The sequence below is a fragment of the Bison bison genome, unplaced genomic scaffold, assembly GCF_000754665.1.
Source record: "Bison bison bison isolate TAMUID 2011002044 unplaced genomic scaffold, Bison_UMD1.0 scf7180017860037, whole genome shotgun sequence".
NCBI classification, from domain to species: Eukaryota; Metazoa; Chordata; class Mammalia; order Artiodactyla; family Bovidae; genus Bison; species Bison bison.
In genome coordinates, this window is record NW_011490609.1 from 95,404 (window position 1) to 116,943 (window position 21,540).

At 39.7% G+C, this 21,540-nt stretch overlaps 1 protein-coding gene across 1 annotated transcript in view; it reads left to right on the forward strand.

Moving 5' to 3' along the window:
• The window catches only part of LOC104982275 (zinc finger protein 160-like), a 58,918-nt gene extending 38,447 nt beyond the window's left edge, over positions 1-20,471 (forward strand). The window contains 5 exon segments of the mRNA XM_010831619.1: positions 69-202; positions 3,919-3,977; positions 4,118-4,162; positions 9,663-9,789; positions 15,627-20,471. Coding sequence (XP_010829921.1) covers positions 69-202; positions 3,919-3,977; positions 4,118-4,162; positions 9,663-9,789; positions 15,627-17,362 — 2,101 coding nt within the window. The 3' untranslated portion in view covers positions 17,363-20,471.
• Positions 20,472-21,540: the final 1,069 nt, after the last annotated feature.

Genomic DNA, 21,540 nt, shown 5'->3' on the forward strand with positions numbered 1-21,540 from the left:
GGAGGCCCTGCGTCCAAGTCCGCGCGTGCGCAGTTGGTTACGGAACGGGAAGCGCGGAGCGCAGAATGAACGTTGAACCGCCGCGGGTTAAGCGTCAGCTTTCTGTGTAAATTCCTGCTGCGCTTCCTCCGTCACTCAAACCTCGGGAGCTTTGGAGTGACTAGATACCTGACATCTCAGCACCTGGCCCTTCCACCCCCAGGTAAATCCAGAAGTCCTCGTGCAGGTCGGGTGTTTGGGGTTTAGATTCATCCGGAGGTCGGTACCTCGGCTCTTCTGCCTTCAGTCAACGTAGACGCCGCCTTTCGCTACATTTTCTGGCTGAAAAACCCGGTAGTCCTTCCGCTCCCCAGTTAAGCCCTCTTTTGCCAGGCGGATTCGCGCCCCTCTCCTCCCAGCCCGCTTTCTGGAGCCCTGGAGGGCAGCGCTGGCCTTCCCGCCCAGGGAGAGGCCCCGTCCTCCTGGCGGGACCTGGTGAAGCTCTTTTGTGTCGTTGGTGGCGGTGGAAGGGGTCGCCGCCGAGCTTCCACACCACAGTCCTTTCAGTCTCAGTGCAAAAAAAAAAAAAAAATCAAATCAGTGAGAGGCAAAGTGATAGATAAGTGATTTATTAGAATAGGAAGTTTGCGAGTCTTACAAGTGGGCAGCCGAAAGTATGCAAAGCCCAGAGAACTTGCTGGGCTACAGATTTATCATCAGAGGGAAAGTGGCGTTGGGGGTGAGGTGGGGAGAAGACTTTACTCGTCTTTCTTGAGTAGGTGTCAGCCTTCCTGCACCAGTCCCACCAACAGGTTGGCCAGGGGAGTTTTTTGTTGTTTTTCCTACCTGGTCAAGGTAGCTTCACAAATTAGTGCTTTTTATGGGTGCACAGAGCGTGTGGTAATTTACTGAGCTCACTCAGCGGGGTTGTTTCAGGGTCCTCTTGAGCATCTGTTGAATAGCTTTGTTGCTAAGCAAGCCTGCTTTCTTGAGTAATCATTAACTTGCAGGAGTCTGACAAGTCTGTTATTCTACTGACAATCCCCTAGTTGGATTAACTATTTAATCACCTAGTTTGTCCCCTCACTCCCGTTCCTAACTCTGGGATTCAAGACAGCCCGCCCCTCTCCTAAGACCCCCTCCTCCCTGCCATCACCTCGGTCCTCCCATCTCCTGAGGCCAGTCCTTCTGCCCAGCAAGCCTCCCCTTGTAATGGGAGGTGACCTGAGTTAGCCGTGTGAAACACAGTGGTCTTCTGTTCCAAATTCCACATGATGGAAAAAGTGTTTTCTTTTTTTTCCCTGTAGGCAGATGTCTTACTCAGCCCTGTAAATACGTGGGTCAGAGAGCTCAGGAGAAGCAGATAATGAGCAACTGAGAGAAAAACTGAGAATGAGAAGAGGATGAAGGAGAATCCATAGGGATAGAGACTGTGGCTGAGGGACTTGTAAACCGAGTGAAATGAAAGATTAAGCATTGAAAATAGCAGGTGAATAAAGATGTAGATTTTTTACAAAGTTGGATCTCCGGGGATGGGAGATGTCAAGTTTAAAAAAATGCACAATATGAGGTTTGCAAGTAAAGTTTTGTTTGGGGCAAAATGAGGACTGCAGTCGAGGAAACAGCACTTCACATAGCTCTGAGAAGCTGCTGCAAAGAGGCAGGGGGAAAGGTCAGTATATAGAGTTTGGTGAAGGGGGATTACATGCAATCAAGCACATATTTTTTTCCAGAAGTTTTCTACTACTTTTGTGAAGCTTTGCTAATCACAAGGAACAGTCATCACCATGGAGGACTTTAGTGCTTTTCTAGATATGGGGAGATACAAGAATTGGGCTCATAAAATTGGCTCCTGAAAATATCTATCTGAAGACCTGATCTGCCAGTTTCTCCCCCAATCACAGATGCCTCATTTCTGCTCTCCACTGTGAACTCCTTTCAGGAGGTATTGAAGGTCAGCAGCTGCAGCAGCACATGAAATAACCCTTGTAGAGGTAGACAGGTAGATTATTATTGTTTAGTTGCTAAGTTCTGTTTGATTCTATGTGGCCCCCAGGACTGCAGCATACCAGGCTCTTCTGTCCTCCACTATCTCCCGAAGTTTGCTCAAACTCATTGAGTCGGTGACGGTATGCAACCTTCTCATTTTCTGCTGCATCAGGGTCTTTGCTGATGAGTTGGCTCTTGCCATCAGGTGGCCAAAGTATTGGAACTTCAGCTTCAGCATCTGTCCTTCCAGTGAATATTCTTGGTTGACTTACTTTAGGATTGACTGGTGTGATCTCCTGGCAGTCCAAGGGACTCTCAAGAGCCATCTCCAAGACCACAGTACAAAAGCATCAGTTCTTCGGTGGTCAATCTTCTTAATGGTCCAGCTCTCACATCCAAACATGACTACTGGCATGTGGGTAGATGGCAAGTGCCAGTTTGTAACTGACAGAGAGTAACATAGAAGGGCCTTGGATCAGCGGTAGGGCAGGGCCACCAAAGGAGAAGCACTTCACATAGAGTGGGGTGAGAGGATGAAAGAGCTGGACACTTGGGCTGCAGAGCTGCATGGCGCTGGGAGAGAAGGAGGATCAAGTGTGACCACAAGAGGAAATGAGAGCAGGAAGGATGCATGACCACCTGGGGTGTCAGAGAAGGGGGAGAAGGAGAGTGGAAGAGGGAGAGAAGGGGTGTAACTGGAGGGCAGAGAGGGAGCAGGGAGGGGCAAGAAAGAGGCAGAAAGACAGATGGAGGACCATCAGAAAGGATGCAGAGACCAAGCATCTTGAGGGAAACAGTTTACAGAGTGGGCAGGACAGGTGTGAGGGAAGAAACAGGAAGAGCTGGAGAGCAGAAGGGAAGAAAAGAGATTAACCGACTAAAATGGAAACAGTAGAGCAGGTGGGTAGTGGGAACTGGATGCAGATGGATGGTGAGTTGTTTGGTTGTGGATAAGTTGTGATATATGATTTCTTATTTTAGAATGTAATAAAATGTCTCATTGTACAGATGAGGATGAGAATTGCAGAACTTGTGTCTTGTGCATTCTGTAATTCTTCATATCAGAGGATAACTTGTATTTGCAAGCCCTGTTTAGCCAGGGGGCTGCTGCTGCTAAGTCACTTCAGTTGTGTCCAACCCTTCGCAACTCCATGGACTGTAGCCCGCCAGGCTCCTCTGTCCATGGGATTCTCAAGAATACCAGAGTGAGTTGCCAGGCCCTCCTCCAGGAGGTCTTCCGACCCAGGGATGGAACCTGCATCTCTTATGTCTTCAGCATTGGCAGGCAGGTTCTTTACCTCTAGAGCACCCAGTGATTTGATTCACTCAGTTGTGAGTCACCCCCTTCCCTTTGCTTGACATGGGGCACAGGAGTAGGAGACGACAAGTGGGGCAAGAAATGATTGAATCTGTCACTGCATGGTGCCTTTTAAAAGGAACATTGAGGACTTTCCTGGTGGTCCAGTGGTAAAGGATCTGCCTGCCAAGGCAGGGGACACAGGTTCGATCCCTGGTCCGGGAAGATCCCACATGCCTTGGGGCAACTAAGCCTGTGTGCTGAAACAAGAGAAGCCACCATGATGAGAAGCCCTCACACCACAACTAGAGAAAGCCTGATCACAGCAACGAAGACCCAGTGTGGCCAAAGAATAAGTAAATAAAAAGTCAATTAAAAAAAAAAAGAACATTGAGAATGCTCCTTTTTGTGATGGGCCTACTTTTCTTTCTTATACCTTTACATATAATTCTTTCTGTAGCTTGGAAAAAATTTTAGTTTATTCAGTTTCTGCTTCCCTGGAAATGATCATTAACTTTTGTTAATAAGCTTTGGTGCTTTTCTATAATCAAATCATTCTTTAAATAGTAATATAATGCATTGTGAAATTTTTAAAACATTGACACCACAAATATTAGATGATAAAAATTCATTCTTTTGAAAATGTGTTTCAGGTTTCTTGGCAGCCTGCTTGCTTTGTCCTCTTTTCCCTTTGTACTGGAAAAGCTCTTTGGTATGTAATAAATAATTTTAGACCTTTTTGGTGGGTACTTGGTAAAGTTGTCAATGATCTTTTATATTAACAGACAAATCCTAGTTTTACCAGTTAGTCTAATATTTTGTTTTCTCCCTTTTTGTGTGTCCTGCTAAGAGGAAGAGGAGGAAACAGAACAGGAGTCAGGAATGCCTCTTTCTCAGGTAAAGTCATATTCTCAGCCTGTCCTCCAAATGTCCTTTTTTGGATTCTCTATTCTTCCCTGGCCCCAAAGTATCCTGCCTGACACTTGTACATTCATCCTCTTTTTCAAGAATATTTTAGCTGTTTGCTGGTTCTTGAGATTCCCTATGAATTTAGGAATGATTTTTTTTTCTTTAACTGCAAAAAATGGCATAGGAATTCCTTAAATCTGTATACTGTGCCTCCTGCAGTGGAAGCCTGGAGTCCTAACCACTGGACCACCAGGGAAGTCTCTCTTTGGGTCTTTTTTTTTTAAGAAAATTTTACAATGAAATCTTACTGCCTTGATTTTTGTAGTTTGCTATTTCTAAGGAAAGAAAATGTTATCTGTTTTTAATCAGCTCAACTGCCTCTTAATTTCCATTGAAAAATTATAGGGGTATACCAGGTCTTGCTGGGTTGCAAATGAAGGAATTTTTAAAATTATGTATTATTATTTGCATTTTTAAATATTTATTTATTTGGCTGCACTGGGTCTTAGTTTCGGCATTGCAGGATCTTCAGTTTTTGTTGCAGCATTCAGGTTCTTTAGTTGCAACATGCGAACTCTTCGTTGCAGCGTGTGGGATCTAGTTCCTTGATCAGGGATGGAACCTGGACCACCTGCATTGGGAACATGGGGTCTTAGCCAGTGGACCATCCGGGAAGTCCCGTACATTTTTTAAAATTTATTTTTAATTGGAGGATAGTTGCTTTGCAATGTTATGTTGGCTTCTGCCATACAAGAATGTGAATCAGCCATATATCCCCTCCCTTGGGAGCCTCCCTCCCACCCTAATTTGGTCATTTTAAAAGCATAAAGTTCCCACTCCAGGGTGTGTTTCTATTTATATATATCTCCAGGGACTTTTGTTTTAAAGTTTAGTACTTTTCAGTGTAGAGGTCTTACACCTACTTGTCTGATCTTTTTCCTAAGTTTTCTATAGGATTGTTCTCTCATTTTCTGTCTAAATGGTTCATTGTGTGCAGATAGAAATGCAGTTGATTTTCATGTGCTGATATTTTATGCTGCAACTTTTCTAAATTTTTTCAAAAATTTTATTTTGTTACTTATTTATTTTGGACTGTGCTGGGTTTCCTTGTCCGCACTGTGTTTTTGTTGCTGCAACCAGGCTTTCTCTAGTTCGGGTGGTGCAGAGCCTGTTCTTTAGTTGCAGTGCTCAGGCTTCACAAGGCGGTGGCTTCTCTTATTATGGAGCACATTTGAGCATTACCTTATTAGCATGTGAAATGAGTGCAGTTGTACAGTAGTTTGTACATTCTTTGGCACTGTCCTTTGGGATTGGAATGAAAGCTGACCTTTTCTGGTCCTTTGGCCACTGCCAAGTGTTCCAAATTTGCTGGCATATTGAATGCAACACTTTCACAGCATCATCTTTTAGGGTTTGAAATAACTCAGCTGGAATTCTATCACTTCCACTAGCTTTGTTTGTAGTGATGCTTTCTGAAGCCCACTTGACTTCACATTCAAGAACGTCTGGCTCTAGGTGACTGACCACACCATCGTGGTTATCCAGGTTGTGAAGACCTTTTTTGTATAGTTCTTTTGTGTATGCTTGCCACCTTAATCTCTTCTGTTTCTCTTAGTCATTGCCATTTCTATCCTTTTATTGTGTTTATCCTTACATGAAATATTCTATCTCCAATTTTCTTGAAGAAATCTCTAGTCTTTCCCATTCTCTTCTTTTCCTCTATTTCTTTGCATTGTTCACTTAAGAAGGCTTTCATATCTCTGCTTGCTGTTCTCTGGAACTCTGCATTCAGTTGGATATATCTTCCCCTTTCTCCTTTGCTTTTTAGTTCTCTTCTTTTCTGAGCTCTTTGTAAGGCCTCCTCAGACAACCACTTTGCCTTCTTGCATTTCTTTTTCTTTGGGATGTTTTTGGTCACTGCTTCCTATACAGTGTTACAAACCTCTGTCCATAGTTCTTCAGGCACTCTTATTTACCAGATCTGATCCATTGAATCTATTCATCACCTCCATTATATAATCATTAAGGGATTTGCTTTAGGTCATACCTGAATGGCTAGTGGTTTTCCCTACTTTCTTCAATTTAAGTCTGAATTTTGCAATAAGTAGCTCTTGATCTGAGTGACAGTCAGCTCACTGTCTTGTTTTTGCTGACTGTATAGAGCTTCTCCATCTTTGGCTGCAAAGAATATAATCAGTCTGATTTCAGAATCGTCCATCTGGTGATGTCCACGTGTAGAGTTGTCTCTTGTCTTGTTGGAAGCGAGTGTTTGCTATGACCAGTGCATTCTCTTGACAAAACTCTTTGTTAGCCTTTGCCCTGCTTCATTTTGTACTCCAAGGCCAAACTTGCCTGGTACTCCAGGTATCTCTTGACTTCCTACTTTTTGCATTCTAGTCCTCTGTGAGGAAAGGACATCTTTTTTTGGTTCTAGGATGCCTTGTAGGTCTTCATGAGACCCTTTTACTTCAGCTTCTTCAGCATTAGTGGTTGGGGCATAGACTTGGATTACTGTGATATTGAATGGTTTGTGTTGGAAGTGAACAGAGATCATTCTGTCCTTTTTGAGATTGCACCCAAGCACTGCGTTTCAGATTCTTCTGTTGGCTATGTAGGCTGCTCCATTTCTTCTAAGGGATTCTTGCCCACGATAGTAGATATAATGGTCATCTGATTTAAATTCACCTGTTCCTGTCCATTTTAGTTCACTTTGCCATCTCCTGCTTGACCATGTCCAATTTACCTTGATTCATGGACCTAACATTCCAGGTTCCCATACAGTATTGTTCCTTATTAGCCTCGGACATACTTTCACCATTAGACACATCCACAACTGAGCATCATTTCTGTTTTGTCCCAGCTGTTTCGTTTGTTCTGGATTTATTAGTAGTTGTCATCCACTCTTCCCCAGTAGCATTTTGAACACCTTCCAACCTGGGGGAGACAAGATTTAGGGAACACAAGCCCTCCTCACACCCTAGTTTTATCAGAGACTCCACATTTGAATCCCTGTTATAAACCCCTTCATCAGGTCCTCCTGGGTTGATGTTAGATGTGTATATATTTATAATTATTATAGCTTCTTGGCAAATTTACCCTTTTCTCATTTCACGATGTATTTTGTGTCTTGTGTTAGTTTTTTTCCTTAGGTTATTTTGTCTGATATTGTGCAGTAATTCCTGATATCTTTTTCCATCCTTCTACTTTTTGATTTAGATTTGTGAATGTTCACAGTTCCAGCTCTGACATGCTGTGTGTCTTGCTCCCACTCTGTTTTCCTCTCGTTACTTCCTCTGTTGGTCCCTGCTCAGGCATGCTGTACTGAGGTGAAAGGCAGGACCCCTGGCCAGCCCCCTTAACTCCACTGTCAATTCGGTATGAATTCATCAAGTGTTTCCTTCTGATCATGATATTTAGAGAAATATTCTTTCTTAATTACAGTATATTTTTTCCGTAACTTTTCTAAGTTTGAGTCAATGTTTTAGGAGTCAAGTGTTTACAGAAATAAATACTGTGTTTTTAAATTGTATTTATATATAGGTATTCCGTAGAAGCTGTACTTAACTTTTCCTGCTTTTTTCCTGTTGGTACCATTTAGCACAGGTAACTCTTTCGTTGTTCCAAAAAATGCTGAAATTCGCATATATAAAACTGATGATAAAAAATCATGCAAAAATATGTCCAGAGGGGATGGCCAGGTAATTCCCTCTATTTTATATATAGCAGCAAGTGTGTATATTTATTCCCAACCTCCTGGAAGTCTCCTTAACTGTTGTCTCAAATTTTCTTTATGTTGATTGATTTATCCTCTCTATCCTTATTGTTTACTTATTGCATACCGAATCCTGCACAGACTGTTGGGAGTAGAATAGTGAATTCTGTGAACTCACTCCTTTCTCTTAAGGAATTTCAGACTAGTTAGGGAATACATAAGGGTGTCCTGTCCCTCCTTGTTCATTTGGGTCTTACCATTCTAGTACATTCTTGATGGCAACTGACTGCAAACACTGAACTCTCCTGTTTGGGCCAGGAACAACCCCCCAAAATGAGGGATGGGGGCTTCCCTGATGGTCCAGTGGTTAAGACTCTGCACTTCTGCAGGGGGGGAAGAGTTTCATCCCTGGTTGGGGGAGCTAAGATCCTTCATGCCATGCCTTGAGGCCAAAAAAAGAAAAATGAGGGCTGGGTGGGAGTAAGTAAGTAAACACCCAAGCTCCCTCACCCCTCTGTGGGGGCAGTTCTGAGGTTGTTTCACAGACTCTCAGAGCATGTCCATTCACATGGAGCTCCAGTTGCCCATGGCTGCAACTTTCTCTTCCTCACTGGAACTTTCTGGAATGTTCCTTTTTGGAATGATGCTGCTGGATATTTCTAGAATGATCTCTCAAATTATTTGCACTTGAAAAAAAAAATGTCCCTAGACAACATCTCTCATTTCAGTTATTTCTGCATTTGTAATACACGTGCGTCCGTAAGTTAGTTCATGGATCTGCAAGTCCATGGTTTTGATAAGACATCATAATTTTAAAACTATGTACTGCATTTTTTTGTAGCTGAAATTATATCATAAATATATTCTGTGGCCTTGCATTTTTTCCTACACTTTCCTGTTCAAGGTTCAGATAACAGTAAGATTACTAACATGTTATATGTATGTGTTTGTGCACCCACATCTGTAACGATCTTTTATTGCCTTCCATGTTGTTCGCTTTGACCTTATTTCAAGTTTTCTCAGGGAACCCTCTATCAGTGTGCTTCTAGTGCTCTTCTTTATTTTTTTTTCTAATGCTCTTCTCTTACTTGAGTTTTTGCTACTTTACCTTGAGTTCAAGACCTCATTCTCCTTAATTGAGATTCCTGCTGTATGATTACTTAGTTTCTTGAACTAAGGAGAGTTTCTCCAAATGTCTCTGACACTTTTGTCTCTGTAGGATGGCATACTTCTTTTTCTACTGAGCTATGATGTTGATTAAAAAAAAGTTCATAGCCATAAAGCATTTAGAGTATTGTTTAGCATCTTTGAAGTATTCGAACACCCTTAGTCACTGTAATCATGGTTTAAGATTTTGACCTTTTTTTTAAAGCACTGTTGACTCTGTCATTTCTGATGCCATCACTCATAGTGTAGCTCATCTAGATATTGAATAGCAGTGTGTAACAAACACATACTCTAACAGTTCTGGAGAAACTACTCATTATTAAATCTTATTTACATATATTTCATGTAGTGTCCACAAAAATGGACATTGATTTACCTCCACATTGGACATTAATTATCCTCCACATTGGTTAGAGGTTATCATAATCTCTGGGAAAAAGCATAAGGAATTAAAATTAAAGGCCCATAATTTCCTCCAAATAGCTTTCCATGGATCTGTCAGAATATTACTTCAACTGAGTTCATCCTTAGCCCTCTCTCCTCTTCTCCTTTTGTGTGAAAATAAGAGCTCTCCTCATGGCCCCTTGGTGAAATGTGTTTTCGTTTCAGGCACAGCTGACCTTCAAGGATGTGGCCATAGAGTTCACTCAGGAGGAGTGGGAATGCCTAGATGCTGCTCAGAGGGCTTTGTACAGGGACGTGATGGTGGAGACCCTCAGCAACATAGTCTCCTTGGGTGAGGATCACTTCCCTTTGAAGTTGGGATCTACCCTGGGGTATCTCTGCATTTCCCACTGCGTGCCTCTTGGGAGCCCCGGTTTTACTTGACTGATCTGAAATCCCTGTTGATTCAGACATGAAGAGCTTCAGGACGCAGCCTCAGGAGTTTAAATCTACCTTTTCCTCTGACGATCTGCCCACTTCATGATACATCAGGAATTGTTCCAGAGCTTTTGTAGTGATAAAGTTCAATGGAAAACTTTTAAGACACGCCTTTTCCTGTTTCCTACCTATGTGCTTTTGATTTAGAAGTCTTAGGAAAAGAGGTATGTTTCTGTGCATTATACTGTTCCCTTCGTATTCAGAAGGAGATAACAGCCTGTAAATTTTGGAAATATTTTTCTGTTCCTCTCTGTATTCCCATCAGTCCTCAGTTGAGCAAGGGACTAGGATTCTGGCAAAGCCACAGCAAGTCATGTGTCTTTCCTCTTATGTGGAGGTATTTGTTTCTTATCTGAATATTTTACCCTTGTAACGAAGCAAAAAAGACTCCTGGTCTGTAGAGTGAGGTACATGCCTTTGAGGGTATAACAGGTCATATCTTGGAAGGGCCTAGAGGAAGCTTCATTATTGATAGTGTGTGCAGACTTTCCCCTCATCAGAGAATTCTATGGGAAGTACAAACATTTACTTCTTCTTTTTTCTTTTTAAACATTTACTACTTATCTGAACTCTCAGAGGAAATTTTTCTTCTGTGTAACTTATCTATGGGGTGAGTTTACTGGTTGACAGATTATTTTGAAAAAAAAAGCAGAGATATTACTTTGTCAACAAAGGTCTGTTTAGTCAAGGCTATGGTTTTTCCAGTGGTCATGTATGGATGTGAGAGTTGGACTATAAAGAAAGCTGAGCACGGAAGAATTGATGCTTTTGAACTGTGGTGTTTGGAAAGACTCTTGAGAGTCCCTTGGACTGCAAGAAGATCCAACCAGTCCATCCTAAAAGAGATCAGTCCTGGGTGTTGATTGGAAGGACTGATATTGAAGCTGAAACTCCAATACTTTGGCCACCTGATGCGAAGAGCTGACTCATTGGAAAAGACCCTGATGCTGGGAAAGATTGAGGGCAGGAGGAGAAGGGGACGACAGAGGATGGGATGGTTGGGTGGCATCACTGACTCAGTGGACATGGGTTTGTTTGGGTGGACTCCGGGAGTTGGTATTGGACAGGGAGGCCTGGTGTGCTGAGGTTCACGGGGTCGTGAAGAATCAGACATGACTGAGCGACTGAACTGAACTATTCGTCATATATTGTAATCTTTTTCCGCTATATAGAAAATAACCACTTCATGCTATATTGATATGGTCTGCATATTCTGTGATACTAAATAAGAAATATCCCCAGAGCCTGGCTGATAAATCTTTCTGGGTGTTTTTGTGGTTTTGAGCAATGTCACAAAAGCCTGTCTCAATGGCATCGTGACAGTGATGTTCACATGTGCAATAACCATCCCCTTACATTCTCAGCAAGCAGTATAGGGATTTCTCTTCAGGATAACGCTGTCCAAGTTCTCATTCTCGTTTGTGAAGCTGTTTTGTAAACTGTTACTGATGCCATCTTTTGGTCACCTGTGTGCCATTATTCTTTTACATCAACAGCTAAGTTTAAAACATCTAAATTAGAGAACTTATGAAGTGGAATGATATTTTCAATAGGAAACATAGTTCATTTTTTGTTTAATAGCCTGTCCTTCCCCCATTGGGTGGTCCACATCCTCTTGTTGAACATGGGGATCCCCTTGGACCACATACACAAGAATTTATTTCTCATGCCACTGTCGTATGCCACTGGTCTTTGTGCTAATACCACACTGCTTGGATTAGTGTAGGTTTCTGAGACTTTTAAAAGTAATTCTGAAACCTCCAACTTTGTTCTTTTTAACCTCGGTTTTTTTGTTGAGTGTCTCTTTTAAAAAAAAAAATGTTATTTGGCTGCACCAAGTGTTAGTTGCAGCATGTGGGATCTAGTTCCCAGACCAGGGATGGAACCCAGGTCTCTTGCATTGGGAGTATGGAGTCTTAGCCACTGGACCACCAGGAAAGTCCTTCAGTGTCTTTTGAGGTTGCATTTGAATCTTAACGATGGATTTATCTATTTAAGACACACTATCGGGGTTTTATTAGGGATTGGGTTAAATCTGTTGATTACTTAGAGGAGATCGGGGTTGTTCAGGGTGATATGGCCTTGGAGTGTTGATCACTTAGAGTAGTAGTATTTACACCCTGACCATGTTTACTTCTAGTCCATAAACTTGAGATGTCTGCATTTGTGTCCTTTGGGTTATTTTTCAGCTGTTTTTAGTTCACAGAGCATATATCTTTGCTTTCTTCTGTAAAGTTTTGCCAAGTACTTTAGTTTTTTAATAATATTTTAAATGGAGTTTTCTGAATTTCCTTCATGATTTTTTTATTGTTAATATATAGAAACAGTATTGACTTTTGTTTGTTGGTTTTGTATATTGTTGTTTTTCTGAGTTCATTATTTCTTTTTTTTTTTTTGCCAACTATTCAAGGTGTGTGTGTGTGTGTGTTTTTGCCTTACCATGTGACTTGTGGAATCCTTGTTCTCCCAACAGGGATTGAACCTGGTCCCCTGACAGTGGAAGTGTGGAGTTCTAACCACTGCACTATAGGAATTTCCTGGGGTGTTTTACGTATTCGAACATTTCATTTTTCAGAAGAGATGGATTTGCTTCATTTGCTGTTGGGATTGGTTATATGTGTTTTTCTTCTATCTCCATGTTCTTGGTAGGAATTTCCGTAGTTTTTCTTTTAGAAGTAGTGCAAACATCTTTGTTACATTCCTGGTCTTAGAGGAAAAGGTTTAAGTCTTTCCCCATTGATTATGATGTTAGCTGTGGGCTTTTATTACATGTCCTTTATTGTGTTGAGGTCATTTTTTTTTCTGTTTCTGGTTTACTGAATGTTTCTGTCATATTTTTAGCATTTTTACCTGAGGGAACCTCTGGGAATGGGGAGACTTGTGCCAGTTAACTCTCAATGCAGTGTAAGAAGGAGGAGGGAAGTTGAAGCCCAGGAAATTGTCATGAACTTTCCTATGTTTTTCCGTCTAGTGTTTTAGGACAAGCATTTGCTTGGGTGCTGCCTCTTCTTGATTGGTTTGTTGAATTTTCCCCAATTGCTTTTCTTTTATTGTTTTTAACTTGGTTCCCTCATGGGTAATGGGTGCCTATGGTTTACTGTCCTGCTGACATCACTCCCTCATGGTTTTGTTTTTCTTTGCAGAGTTTGTGTTAAGAAATTTGATGATATGACTTCTAGTATTTAGACGGGCTAGCTAAAAGAACTGCTGTCATGTTTAATAACAAGGGATGTTGATGTAAATATTTTATATAACCAAAGTATGTTATGTAATTAATATTTTAGTAACATTTTTTTTTCTTTACTTACTTAACTATTGTGATCATATCCTGAAATTGCTCAGGCTTCGTCAAACACTTTCTGCTATCTTTTTTTCCCCATACAAGGTGTTCTCGCCTAGCCAAGAGATCTTCATTCCAAAATCACGATCTCCCTCCTTTACTTTGCCCTGTTTTTGTGTGCACAGAATGAACTGATTCATCTCCTTCTGATAGTCTTCTCCTGGTTTTCACTTCTGCTTTCTGCTAAGATCATTATTGCACAGTCTCCTGAAATATTTTGTATGTGTTTATTGAACATATGCATGGAAATACAGTCATTGGAATATTCGGTTTGCATAGCAAATAGTATAGCAGATTGAAAGTTAATTTCCTTCTGCAGTGTTTAAATCTCATGTGGTTCTTTCCCATACTCATACTATAATTCCCCTAGTTAAAAATGGACCAGTAGTATACTATTGCTAAGCCAGTTCTTTTAAGGTCAATATTTTAATTGTCCTCACACAGTTATAACCACACAGATGTGCTCCTACATATGCATATACCCTGAGCTCCAATCAGTCCCTTTCTCAGTTCTGACCTTTCTTTATATGGTCCCTTGGAGTGGATGAAAAGGTTGTTATTTCCTAGAATGTTTAAGTTATTCTCCTGAACTTCCCAATTTCCATTGCACTCTTTCACCCACCCCTCCACCTTCCACATTACTCACACTGTAAAAATAACACCTCTGTATATTGATCAACTTTCTCATGACCCAACCTAAATCATTGTGTGCAGCTGTGACAACTCAGAAACCATTTCCAGGAGGGGTGGCTGAATCCCCTTAGTAGTTACACAGTCCACTGCTTGCAGCTCCCTTGAAGTTCTCTTCTAAGCTCCTGGTATTTGTTGCAGTATTTTGTAATATACTGCTTGGGTGAGGTTCATGTTTAAGAATATATTGTCTCAGTCTCTAGGTTACAGTTCTCATCATGGTTCTCACTACTTTCTGTGTCAGTTGGGGTCATGTACATAAATCTGTGATTCCACTCTCCTTACTTGAAAAATTGTGGTAATTATCCTCAAGCCTTTAAAAAGAAATAGTATTTTTTTGTCTTTAGGTTTTTGTGTTTGTTTTTTGGCCCCACCATGCTGCTTGTGGGATCTTCCTTCAAGGAATGTAACTTTGGTCCATGGCAATGAAAGTACTGAGTTCTAACCACTGGACACTCTTAAATTCCCAGAAATAGTGCAGTTTTTATATTAAGTCAAAATGTCTTTTGTGTAAAAAGATGCATGAATAGTCTAGCATGTTTATTATGCTATCCCTTTTTTGCATTATAAATTGTATGCTTTTTTTTTCAATTTGTTCTCAGCAATATGGTGTACCAACCTAGTTAAAGTAAATTCACAAATTGCCCACTCTATATTATATACATTTTGGAGCCAAAGAACTGGATATTTTAGGGCACTGCAGAATTAGGGAATTGCTCTATTTAATGGCTGTCAATATAAATGGAGAATATTTCATTTACTAATCTTTAATTTTGATTTACAGAAGGTGGCCTTTCTGAATGTTTTATGCTGCTTCATGGGTACATAGTTTTACAGGAGGTACTTAGAAGAACATTTTGTTTTTAAAAAAACTTTTTTATCATATGCACCATTTTCTCTATTCTTTGTTTCCCAAGTTGAAACTATCACTCATTGAAATTATTCATTGAATAAGTTAGTTTTGGATTATTTACTATTACAGTAGATTTTGTCTGGTTTTTAGCATTCATTTGTATTAAACAAGTATGCCCAATATATGTATAATATTCTTTTCCCCTCAGTTTTGAGCCACCAGTAGGTATGTTTACTGCTAATTGGTATGTGCTTTGGTGTCATGGTTGAAAATTACACTTTCTTGGATTGGTAACAAAAGTTTTTCCAATGTGAGTGTTCTTGTTATAGGTTGTTTTAAAATTTGTTGTTGTTGAGTTGCTAAGTCAGTTCTGTCTCTGTGCGACCCTGGGAATGCAGCACACCAGGCTTCCTTGTCCTTCACTGTTTCTGGAGTTTGCTCAAATTCATGTCCATTGAGTCAGTGATACTAGCTAACCATCTCATCCTCTGCCACCGTTTTCTCCTTTTCCCTTCAGTCTTACCCAGCATCAGGGTCTTTTCCAATGAGTTGGCTCTTCCCATCAAGTGGCCAAACTGTTTGAAATTTAGGTGCCCTAAAATTAAGTAATATTATCACAGATCAGTTTACCTTTAGTAAAGAATCATTCCATTTGTGTTTGAAAGGTTTTTATATCATGGTAATTTTCATAACTCCTTTTTGTGTAAGTACTAGTTTGGTGTAATATCACCAAATATCATGTTTAACATGAAATATTTATTTATGAGTTATAATAAGTGAGATACTTACAGTTTTTTATATCTTGTAGATATCTCTCATATACTTGTGATCGAGAAATTACAACTAAATGAAAAAACTGATAGAGGAGAAGAATTCCAAACAGTGATATTGGGAAGACATGAAAGGAATAAAATCAAAGATTTTTACCTCAGGGAAATCCAGGAAAATATATATGACTTTGAGTCTCAGCCAAGAGATGAGGCAAGAAATTACAAAGTAAAGCCTATAACACATGACAAAAATCTCACCGATGAGAGAGAGGAACACGGTAGAAGTATTGCAGGAATCAAGCCTATTGAAAACAGGCTTGCATTAAGCTTTTGGGATGACCTGCATGTTTACAAAAGTGAAGAGAAGATTGTTGAATTTAATCAAGCTGACAAGAGTATCAGTATTAGTGCTTCATTTTCACTACTTCAAGGAATTTCTCTCCTTGTCCAAACCAACATTTCTAATTCATATGGGAATGATTTTATGCATCCTTCAATACTAACACAAGACCAGAGTACACACATGGAATGCCCTTACAAATGTAATCAGAGTGGCGAAACCTTTCATCAGGGCTTGAACCTTACCCAGCATCAGTTTATCCATACAGAAGAGAACATGTTTAATTGTGATGTGTGTCGCAAAGTCTTTAGTCGACATTCAGACCTTGCTATTCATCAAACAATTCATACTTCAGAGAAATCTTACAAGTATAACAAGTGTGGCAAAACCCTTTACCATGGCTTGCACCTCACTGGACATAAGATAATCCATACAAAAGAGAACTTACATAAATGTGATATATGTGAAAAAGTGTTTACTCAAAGTTCATACCTTACAGTTCATCAGAGAATACATACTGGAGAGAAACCATACAAATGTAATGAATGTGGCAAGGTGTTTAGTCAGAATTCATACCTTGCAAAACATCGCAGAATTCATACTGGAGAGAAACCTTATAAATGTAATGAGTGTGGCAAGGTCTTTCATCACAAGGCCAACCTTGCAAGTCATCAGAGGCTTCACACTGGAGAGAAACCTTACAAGTGTAATGAATGTGGCAGAGCTTTTAGTCAGAAAGGAAACCTTGCAAGCCATCAGAGAATTCATACTGGAGAGAAACCTTACCAATGTAACGAGTGTGGTAAGATGTTCAGTAGTAGATCAACCCTCGTCAGTCATCAAGTCATTCATACTGGAGAGAAACATTACAAATGTAATGAGTGCAGCAAAACCTTTTATTTTGGCTCACACCTCAAACAACATCAAATCATCCATTCAGGAGATAAACCATATAAATGTGATGTCTGTGGGAAAGTTTTTGGTCAAAATTCATACCTTGCAGTTCATCGGAGAATTCATACTGGGGAAAAACCTTACAAGTGTAAAGACTGTGGCAAAATCTTTAATCACAGCTCGAACTTCAAGAGACATCAAATAATCCATACAGGACAGAAATTATGTAAATGTGATATATGTGGCAGAGTCTTCAGTTTTAATTCATATCTTGCAAGGCACCGAAGGACTCATACTGGCGAGAAACCTTACAAATGTGATGAGTGTGGCAAAGTCTTCAATCGAAATTCAAGTCTTGCAATTCATCAGAGAATTCATACTGGAGTTAAACCTTACAAATGTAATGAGTGTGGCAGCTGCTTTAGTCGAAAGGCATACCTGGCAAAGCATCAGAGTGTTCATACAAAAGGGAAACCTTTCAAAAACAAAGACTGTTGAAAACCTTTCATTAGATCTCAACTATCGCTCCACACCAGGTAATAAATACAATGGGGAAATCATTTAACGTGATATATGTGGGACTGTCTTCATTCATTCAAAATTTACACTGTATATTCTTGGGAAATTCATAGTGGATTGAAATTTGCACGTCATAAGAGTGGCAAAACCTTGCCATTACATAATCTGTACTAGGCCGAAACTCTAGAAATATGTTGAATGTCTCAAAGTCTCCAGTCCACAAAGTCTCCAACCTTAACATGAACTGAAGTTTCATGTTGGAGAGAAACCTGACAAATATTATGATGAGTTTCAGAAATCCATCAGTGTACTTTGAAACCTACCTTTCCATCAGGTAATCCACATTGATGATGAACATTAAGGATGTGTTTTAATTTATCTGATGTTGCCATCTTAGACTTCATTGAAAATATCATCTTGGAGAGAGAAATCAGATAAGTATATTTAGTTGACCAGCCCTTAGACAAGGAATTCATTCACCAAAGATTTCTTTCTGGAGATTATTACCTCACAAATGCCAGGAATGGGCAAAACCTTTACTTGGGGCTCACATTCTACCCATCATCAAATAATCTGTGCTGGATAGAACATTACATATGTAATGAATAGGGCAAAGTTCCAAATTAGTGCTCACTCATGACTTATATTAGAATATTTATCCTAGAGAGAAACCACACAAATATGTGTGGCAAGGATTTTATCCAAAGATAAGATGGGGAAGATACTGGAGTCCCTTAAATGCAACAAGTGTGGCAAAATCTTTACCTTGAGTTCAAGCATGAGGCAACAATGGAGAGTCCATTGAAGAGAAACCCTACAGACATATGAGCAGAAGCTTTATCCTAACTGCACAATTCACCAGACTTCTCATATATGTCTTTTGAGAGAAACCACACAAACTAATATGTGTGCCAAGGCTTGTACCTGAAGATGAAACCTCTGAAACAGAGAATTTAGTCTGGAAAGCAATGTTTCACATGTAATAAGTGTTGTAAAAAGTTTTTGTCAAGTAGCTCCACTTTTGATGTAATGATAGAATTCATACAGGTTAGAAACTACAGCAATTTACTAAATGTGGAAAGAATTTGATGAAATGATGCATCCTGAGGTTTCATCACAAAGCTCATGCTATTGGGGATAATCCTTACAAATGTAATGAATTTGGTGAATTTTTCGCACAATTCTTAAATTAGCCTACATATCAGAGAATCCGTAATAGGAATAAGTTAAGGCTTTAGTTCTCCCAAGAGTAATATGAGATTGTTATGCACTTCAGAGTCATTAGAAGTCACAGAATGTTAAAACTTAGGAAATGACATGTATATGACATACAGAAGAACATATGTGTAAATGGCCAAGTATCTGTGTAAATGTTCTATTGAGCTTTCTTGAAGACCACATTACTGTTTATGCCTTTCAACCTTAATTTTGAAGACTGTTGATCTTACACCTTCATTATAGGCCTTTGATGATGGTCTCTGGGAAGGAGTCAGTAAGGTGAAAGGAGGCAGCTTCATTAGGTGTGGTTCATTCACAATCCATGTTCCCTGGAAAAACAAGGACCCTGAATTACCAAAATCAGTAGTGTGTCAGTTAGCATCAGGAAGGGGCTCTAAAGAATAGTGTAAAATTGCTGTTGCTTATTGTGCTTGTTATGTTCATGGTCCATGGATTGATCACAGTGGACAGAATCCTCTACTAGGTGACTGTGAGCAAAGCAGTAAGGACATTAAAGGGCTTGACTATTCATGAGAGGAGAGGGACAGGTTACTAGGGATGGATTATGTGGTAGGAACAGTGCCCAGAACAAGTTGGTTGTTTTCTCCATTGCATGGGAATAAGTGTTATTTGCATCTATGTGTTTTGTTTTGGCCATACCATGTGGCATGCATGATCTCAGTTCCCTGGCCAGGAATCAAGCCAGTGCCGCCTAGAGTGGGCACACAGAATCTTAGCTACTGGACTGGCAAGGAAGTCCCTGCATCTGTGTTTAATAAGATATTAGTCTTAAGAATTGAAGGGAGAGCAATTTACCTGAGAGGAAAAATTTAATTACTGGGTGAAGCTTACAGTTTGAACTTTCAGTTTGTCTCAAAGGAAGGCACCCTCAGGCTTTAAAGAAAAAAGTTTGTCCAGATAGGCTGAAAAAGAAGAGGTTTTTCCTGAGCATTAAAAGGTTTCAGTAATCAAATAGCAAAAAAAAAGGAGTTGGGAATTCCTTGGCGGTTCAGTTGTTAGGACTTAGTACTTTCACTGCCAAGCTCACAGGTTCAGTTCGTGGTCAGGAATCTAAGATCCCGTAATCCCAGAAAAAAATTTTTAATGGAGTCAGACTTCATAAAACACTGAGGCAGAGCCCTCTTGCCTACCAACTTATGTCCCTCACAAGTGTCCTATATTAAGAAGTCTACTTCTTGCCCGTCACTTTGCTTCTTGCTGAATTCCTTCTGTGCTGAGACACAAAGAACCTGAGCGTTAGTAAGTCCAGGCTCCAGAGACTGAAACCCCCACCAAGTGGGAGACACTAAGCCTGCTGCCCACCAGCATGTGGAACCCAGAGCAGTTGGAGCCAGAAGGTTTATGATGCTGACTGCCACTTACCTCACCACCAGCCAATCAAAGAAGAGTTCATGAGCTGACCACACCCACTTTGAGCCATTACTATAAAACTCCTCTCTACCCTTGTTTGAGACACACAGTTTTGAAGTCATTAGCCTACTGTGGCGCCTTTGCTTGGCAAAGCAATAAAGCTATTCCTTTCTACTTCATTCAAAAAGAAGGGGGGGAAAAAAAACTGAATGCTTATTTCTGAAATTCCTGGCTTTCTGACTTGGAAAAGCACATTTATGTTCATGCTAATAATTTATTAACATTTCTTTTCCACAGCACACACATATTCTGTTGTTTAATATGATTCTTGAAGATGCTTGTAAAACTAATCTGTTGGAGATATTTTTACCCTAGTTTAGTAAAATCTTTGGAAATGTTTATTAGCTAGTATAATGAAATAGTTTACTCCAGCAATTTTCCAAGTGTTTTTAAAATTTCAGTTTCAAATTAAGCTAATATGCAATGTGTTACATTGTTTACTTTTCTAGTGTAATAAAGAGTTTTCAGTTTTCCTTAGCAATATTTTTTCTACCACGTGTATTTGTCCTATTTTATCGCAAGGGATTACTGGGTTGTTTTGGGACTCCTGTGACATGATAATGCCTATAAGGCCATGACAGGTACAAAGTAAATGCATTGTGAACATGAAAAACAGTTACTTTGGGGCTATAGTTCAGTGAAAGAACTGACATGGCAAAAGGGTGACATGAAATCTTTTTGTGGGACATCCAGTATCCACATAGAATTTGTTTGTAACCAAGAATAATGTATTTGATAAGTAATCTTGATTTTGATTTGTATTTTTAGTTGAGCTTCATTGCTTGCAGAATCTTAGTTCCCCAACGAGGGATTGAACCTGGGCCCTGCCAATAAAAGAGATGAGTCATAACCACTGGACCACCAGGGAATTCCCTGATTTATATTACCTTTGATAAGAATTCTTTGATTCATTTCTATTACTAATATTTTATGATGAATTTTTTTTTTATTTATTTTTTTTTATTTTAACTTCTTTATTAAGGTGGATACACATTCTCATATTAACAGTTCTTGTGAACAAAAGCAACCAAAATAAGGCGATAGTAAGATGTGCTTCACATAAAAACAATCAAGTGGCTAAGAGGAGATCTGGCCCTGTACAACAGAAAGATTAGGAAGCAAAACGTGAATAAGACCTATATTCCAGAAGCTACCCAAATGTGTGAGCAAAGACAGCATACCCATAATATAGCTCACTTAGGTTCCTTCTTTATGACGCATAATTCCTTAATTATCCATTTGTGAAATAAGAACAAACATTAAGAAATGTGAAATCCAAATTGCATTCATTTTCACAATATCAATACTAAACTCAAGACAACAACTTCATCAAATATAAATGTTTCAAAAGTAAAAGGCAATCTTAATTTTTTTTATCCTATGAATAGGGTCTGCAAAAATAGGTAAATTATTTTACTGTACTTGCAGGAGATTAGGTCTCAGCCTGCACGGAAGGAGCAAAGCAACAAAAGACAACAAACAAATACTACTAGGAGTAATGCCCATACATATCAAACTATCTAGGTGAACCATGTTTTACTTATGTAGCA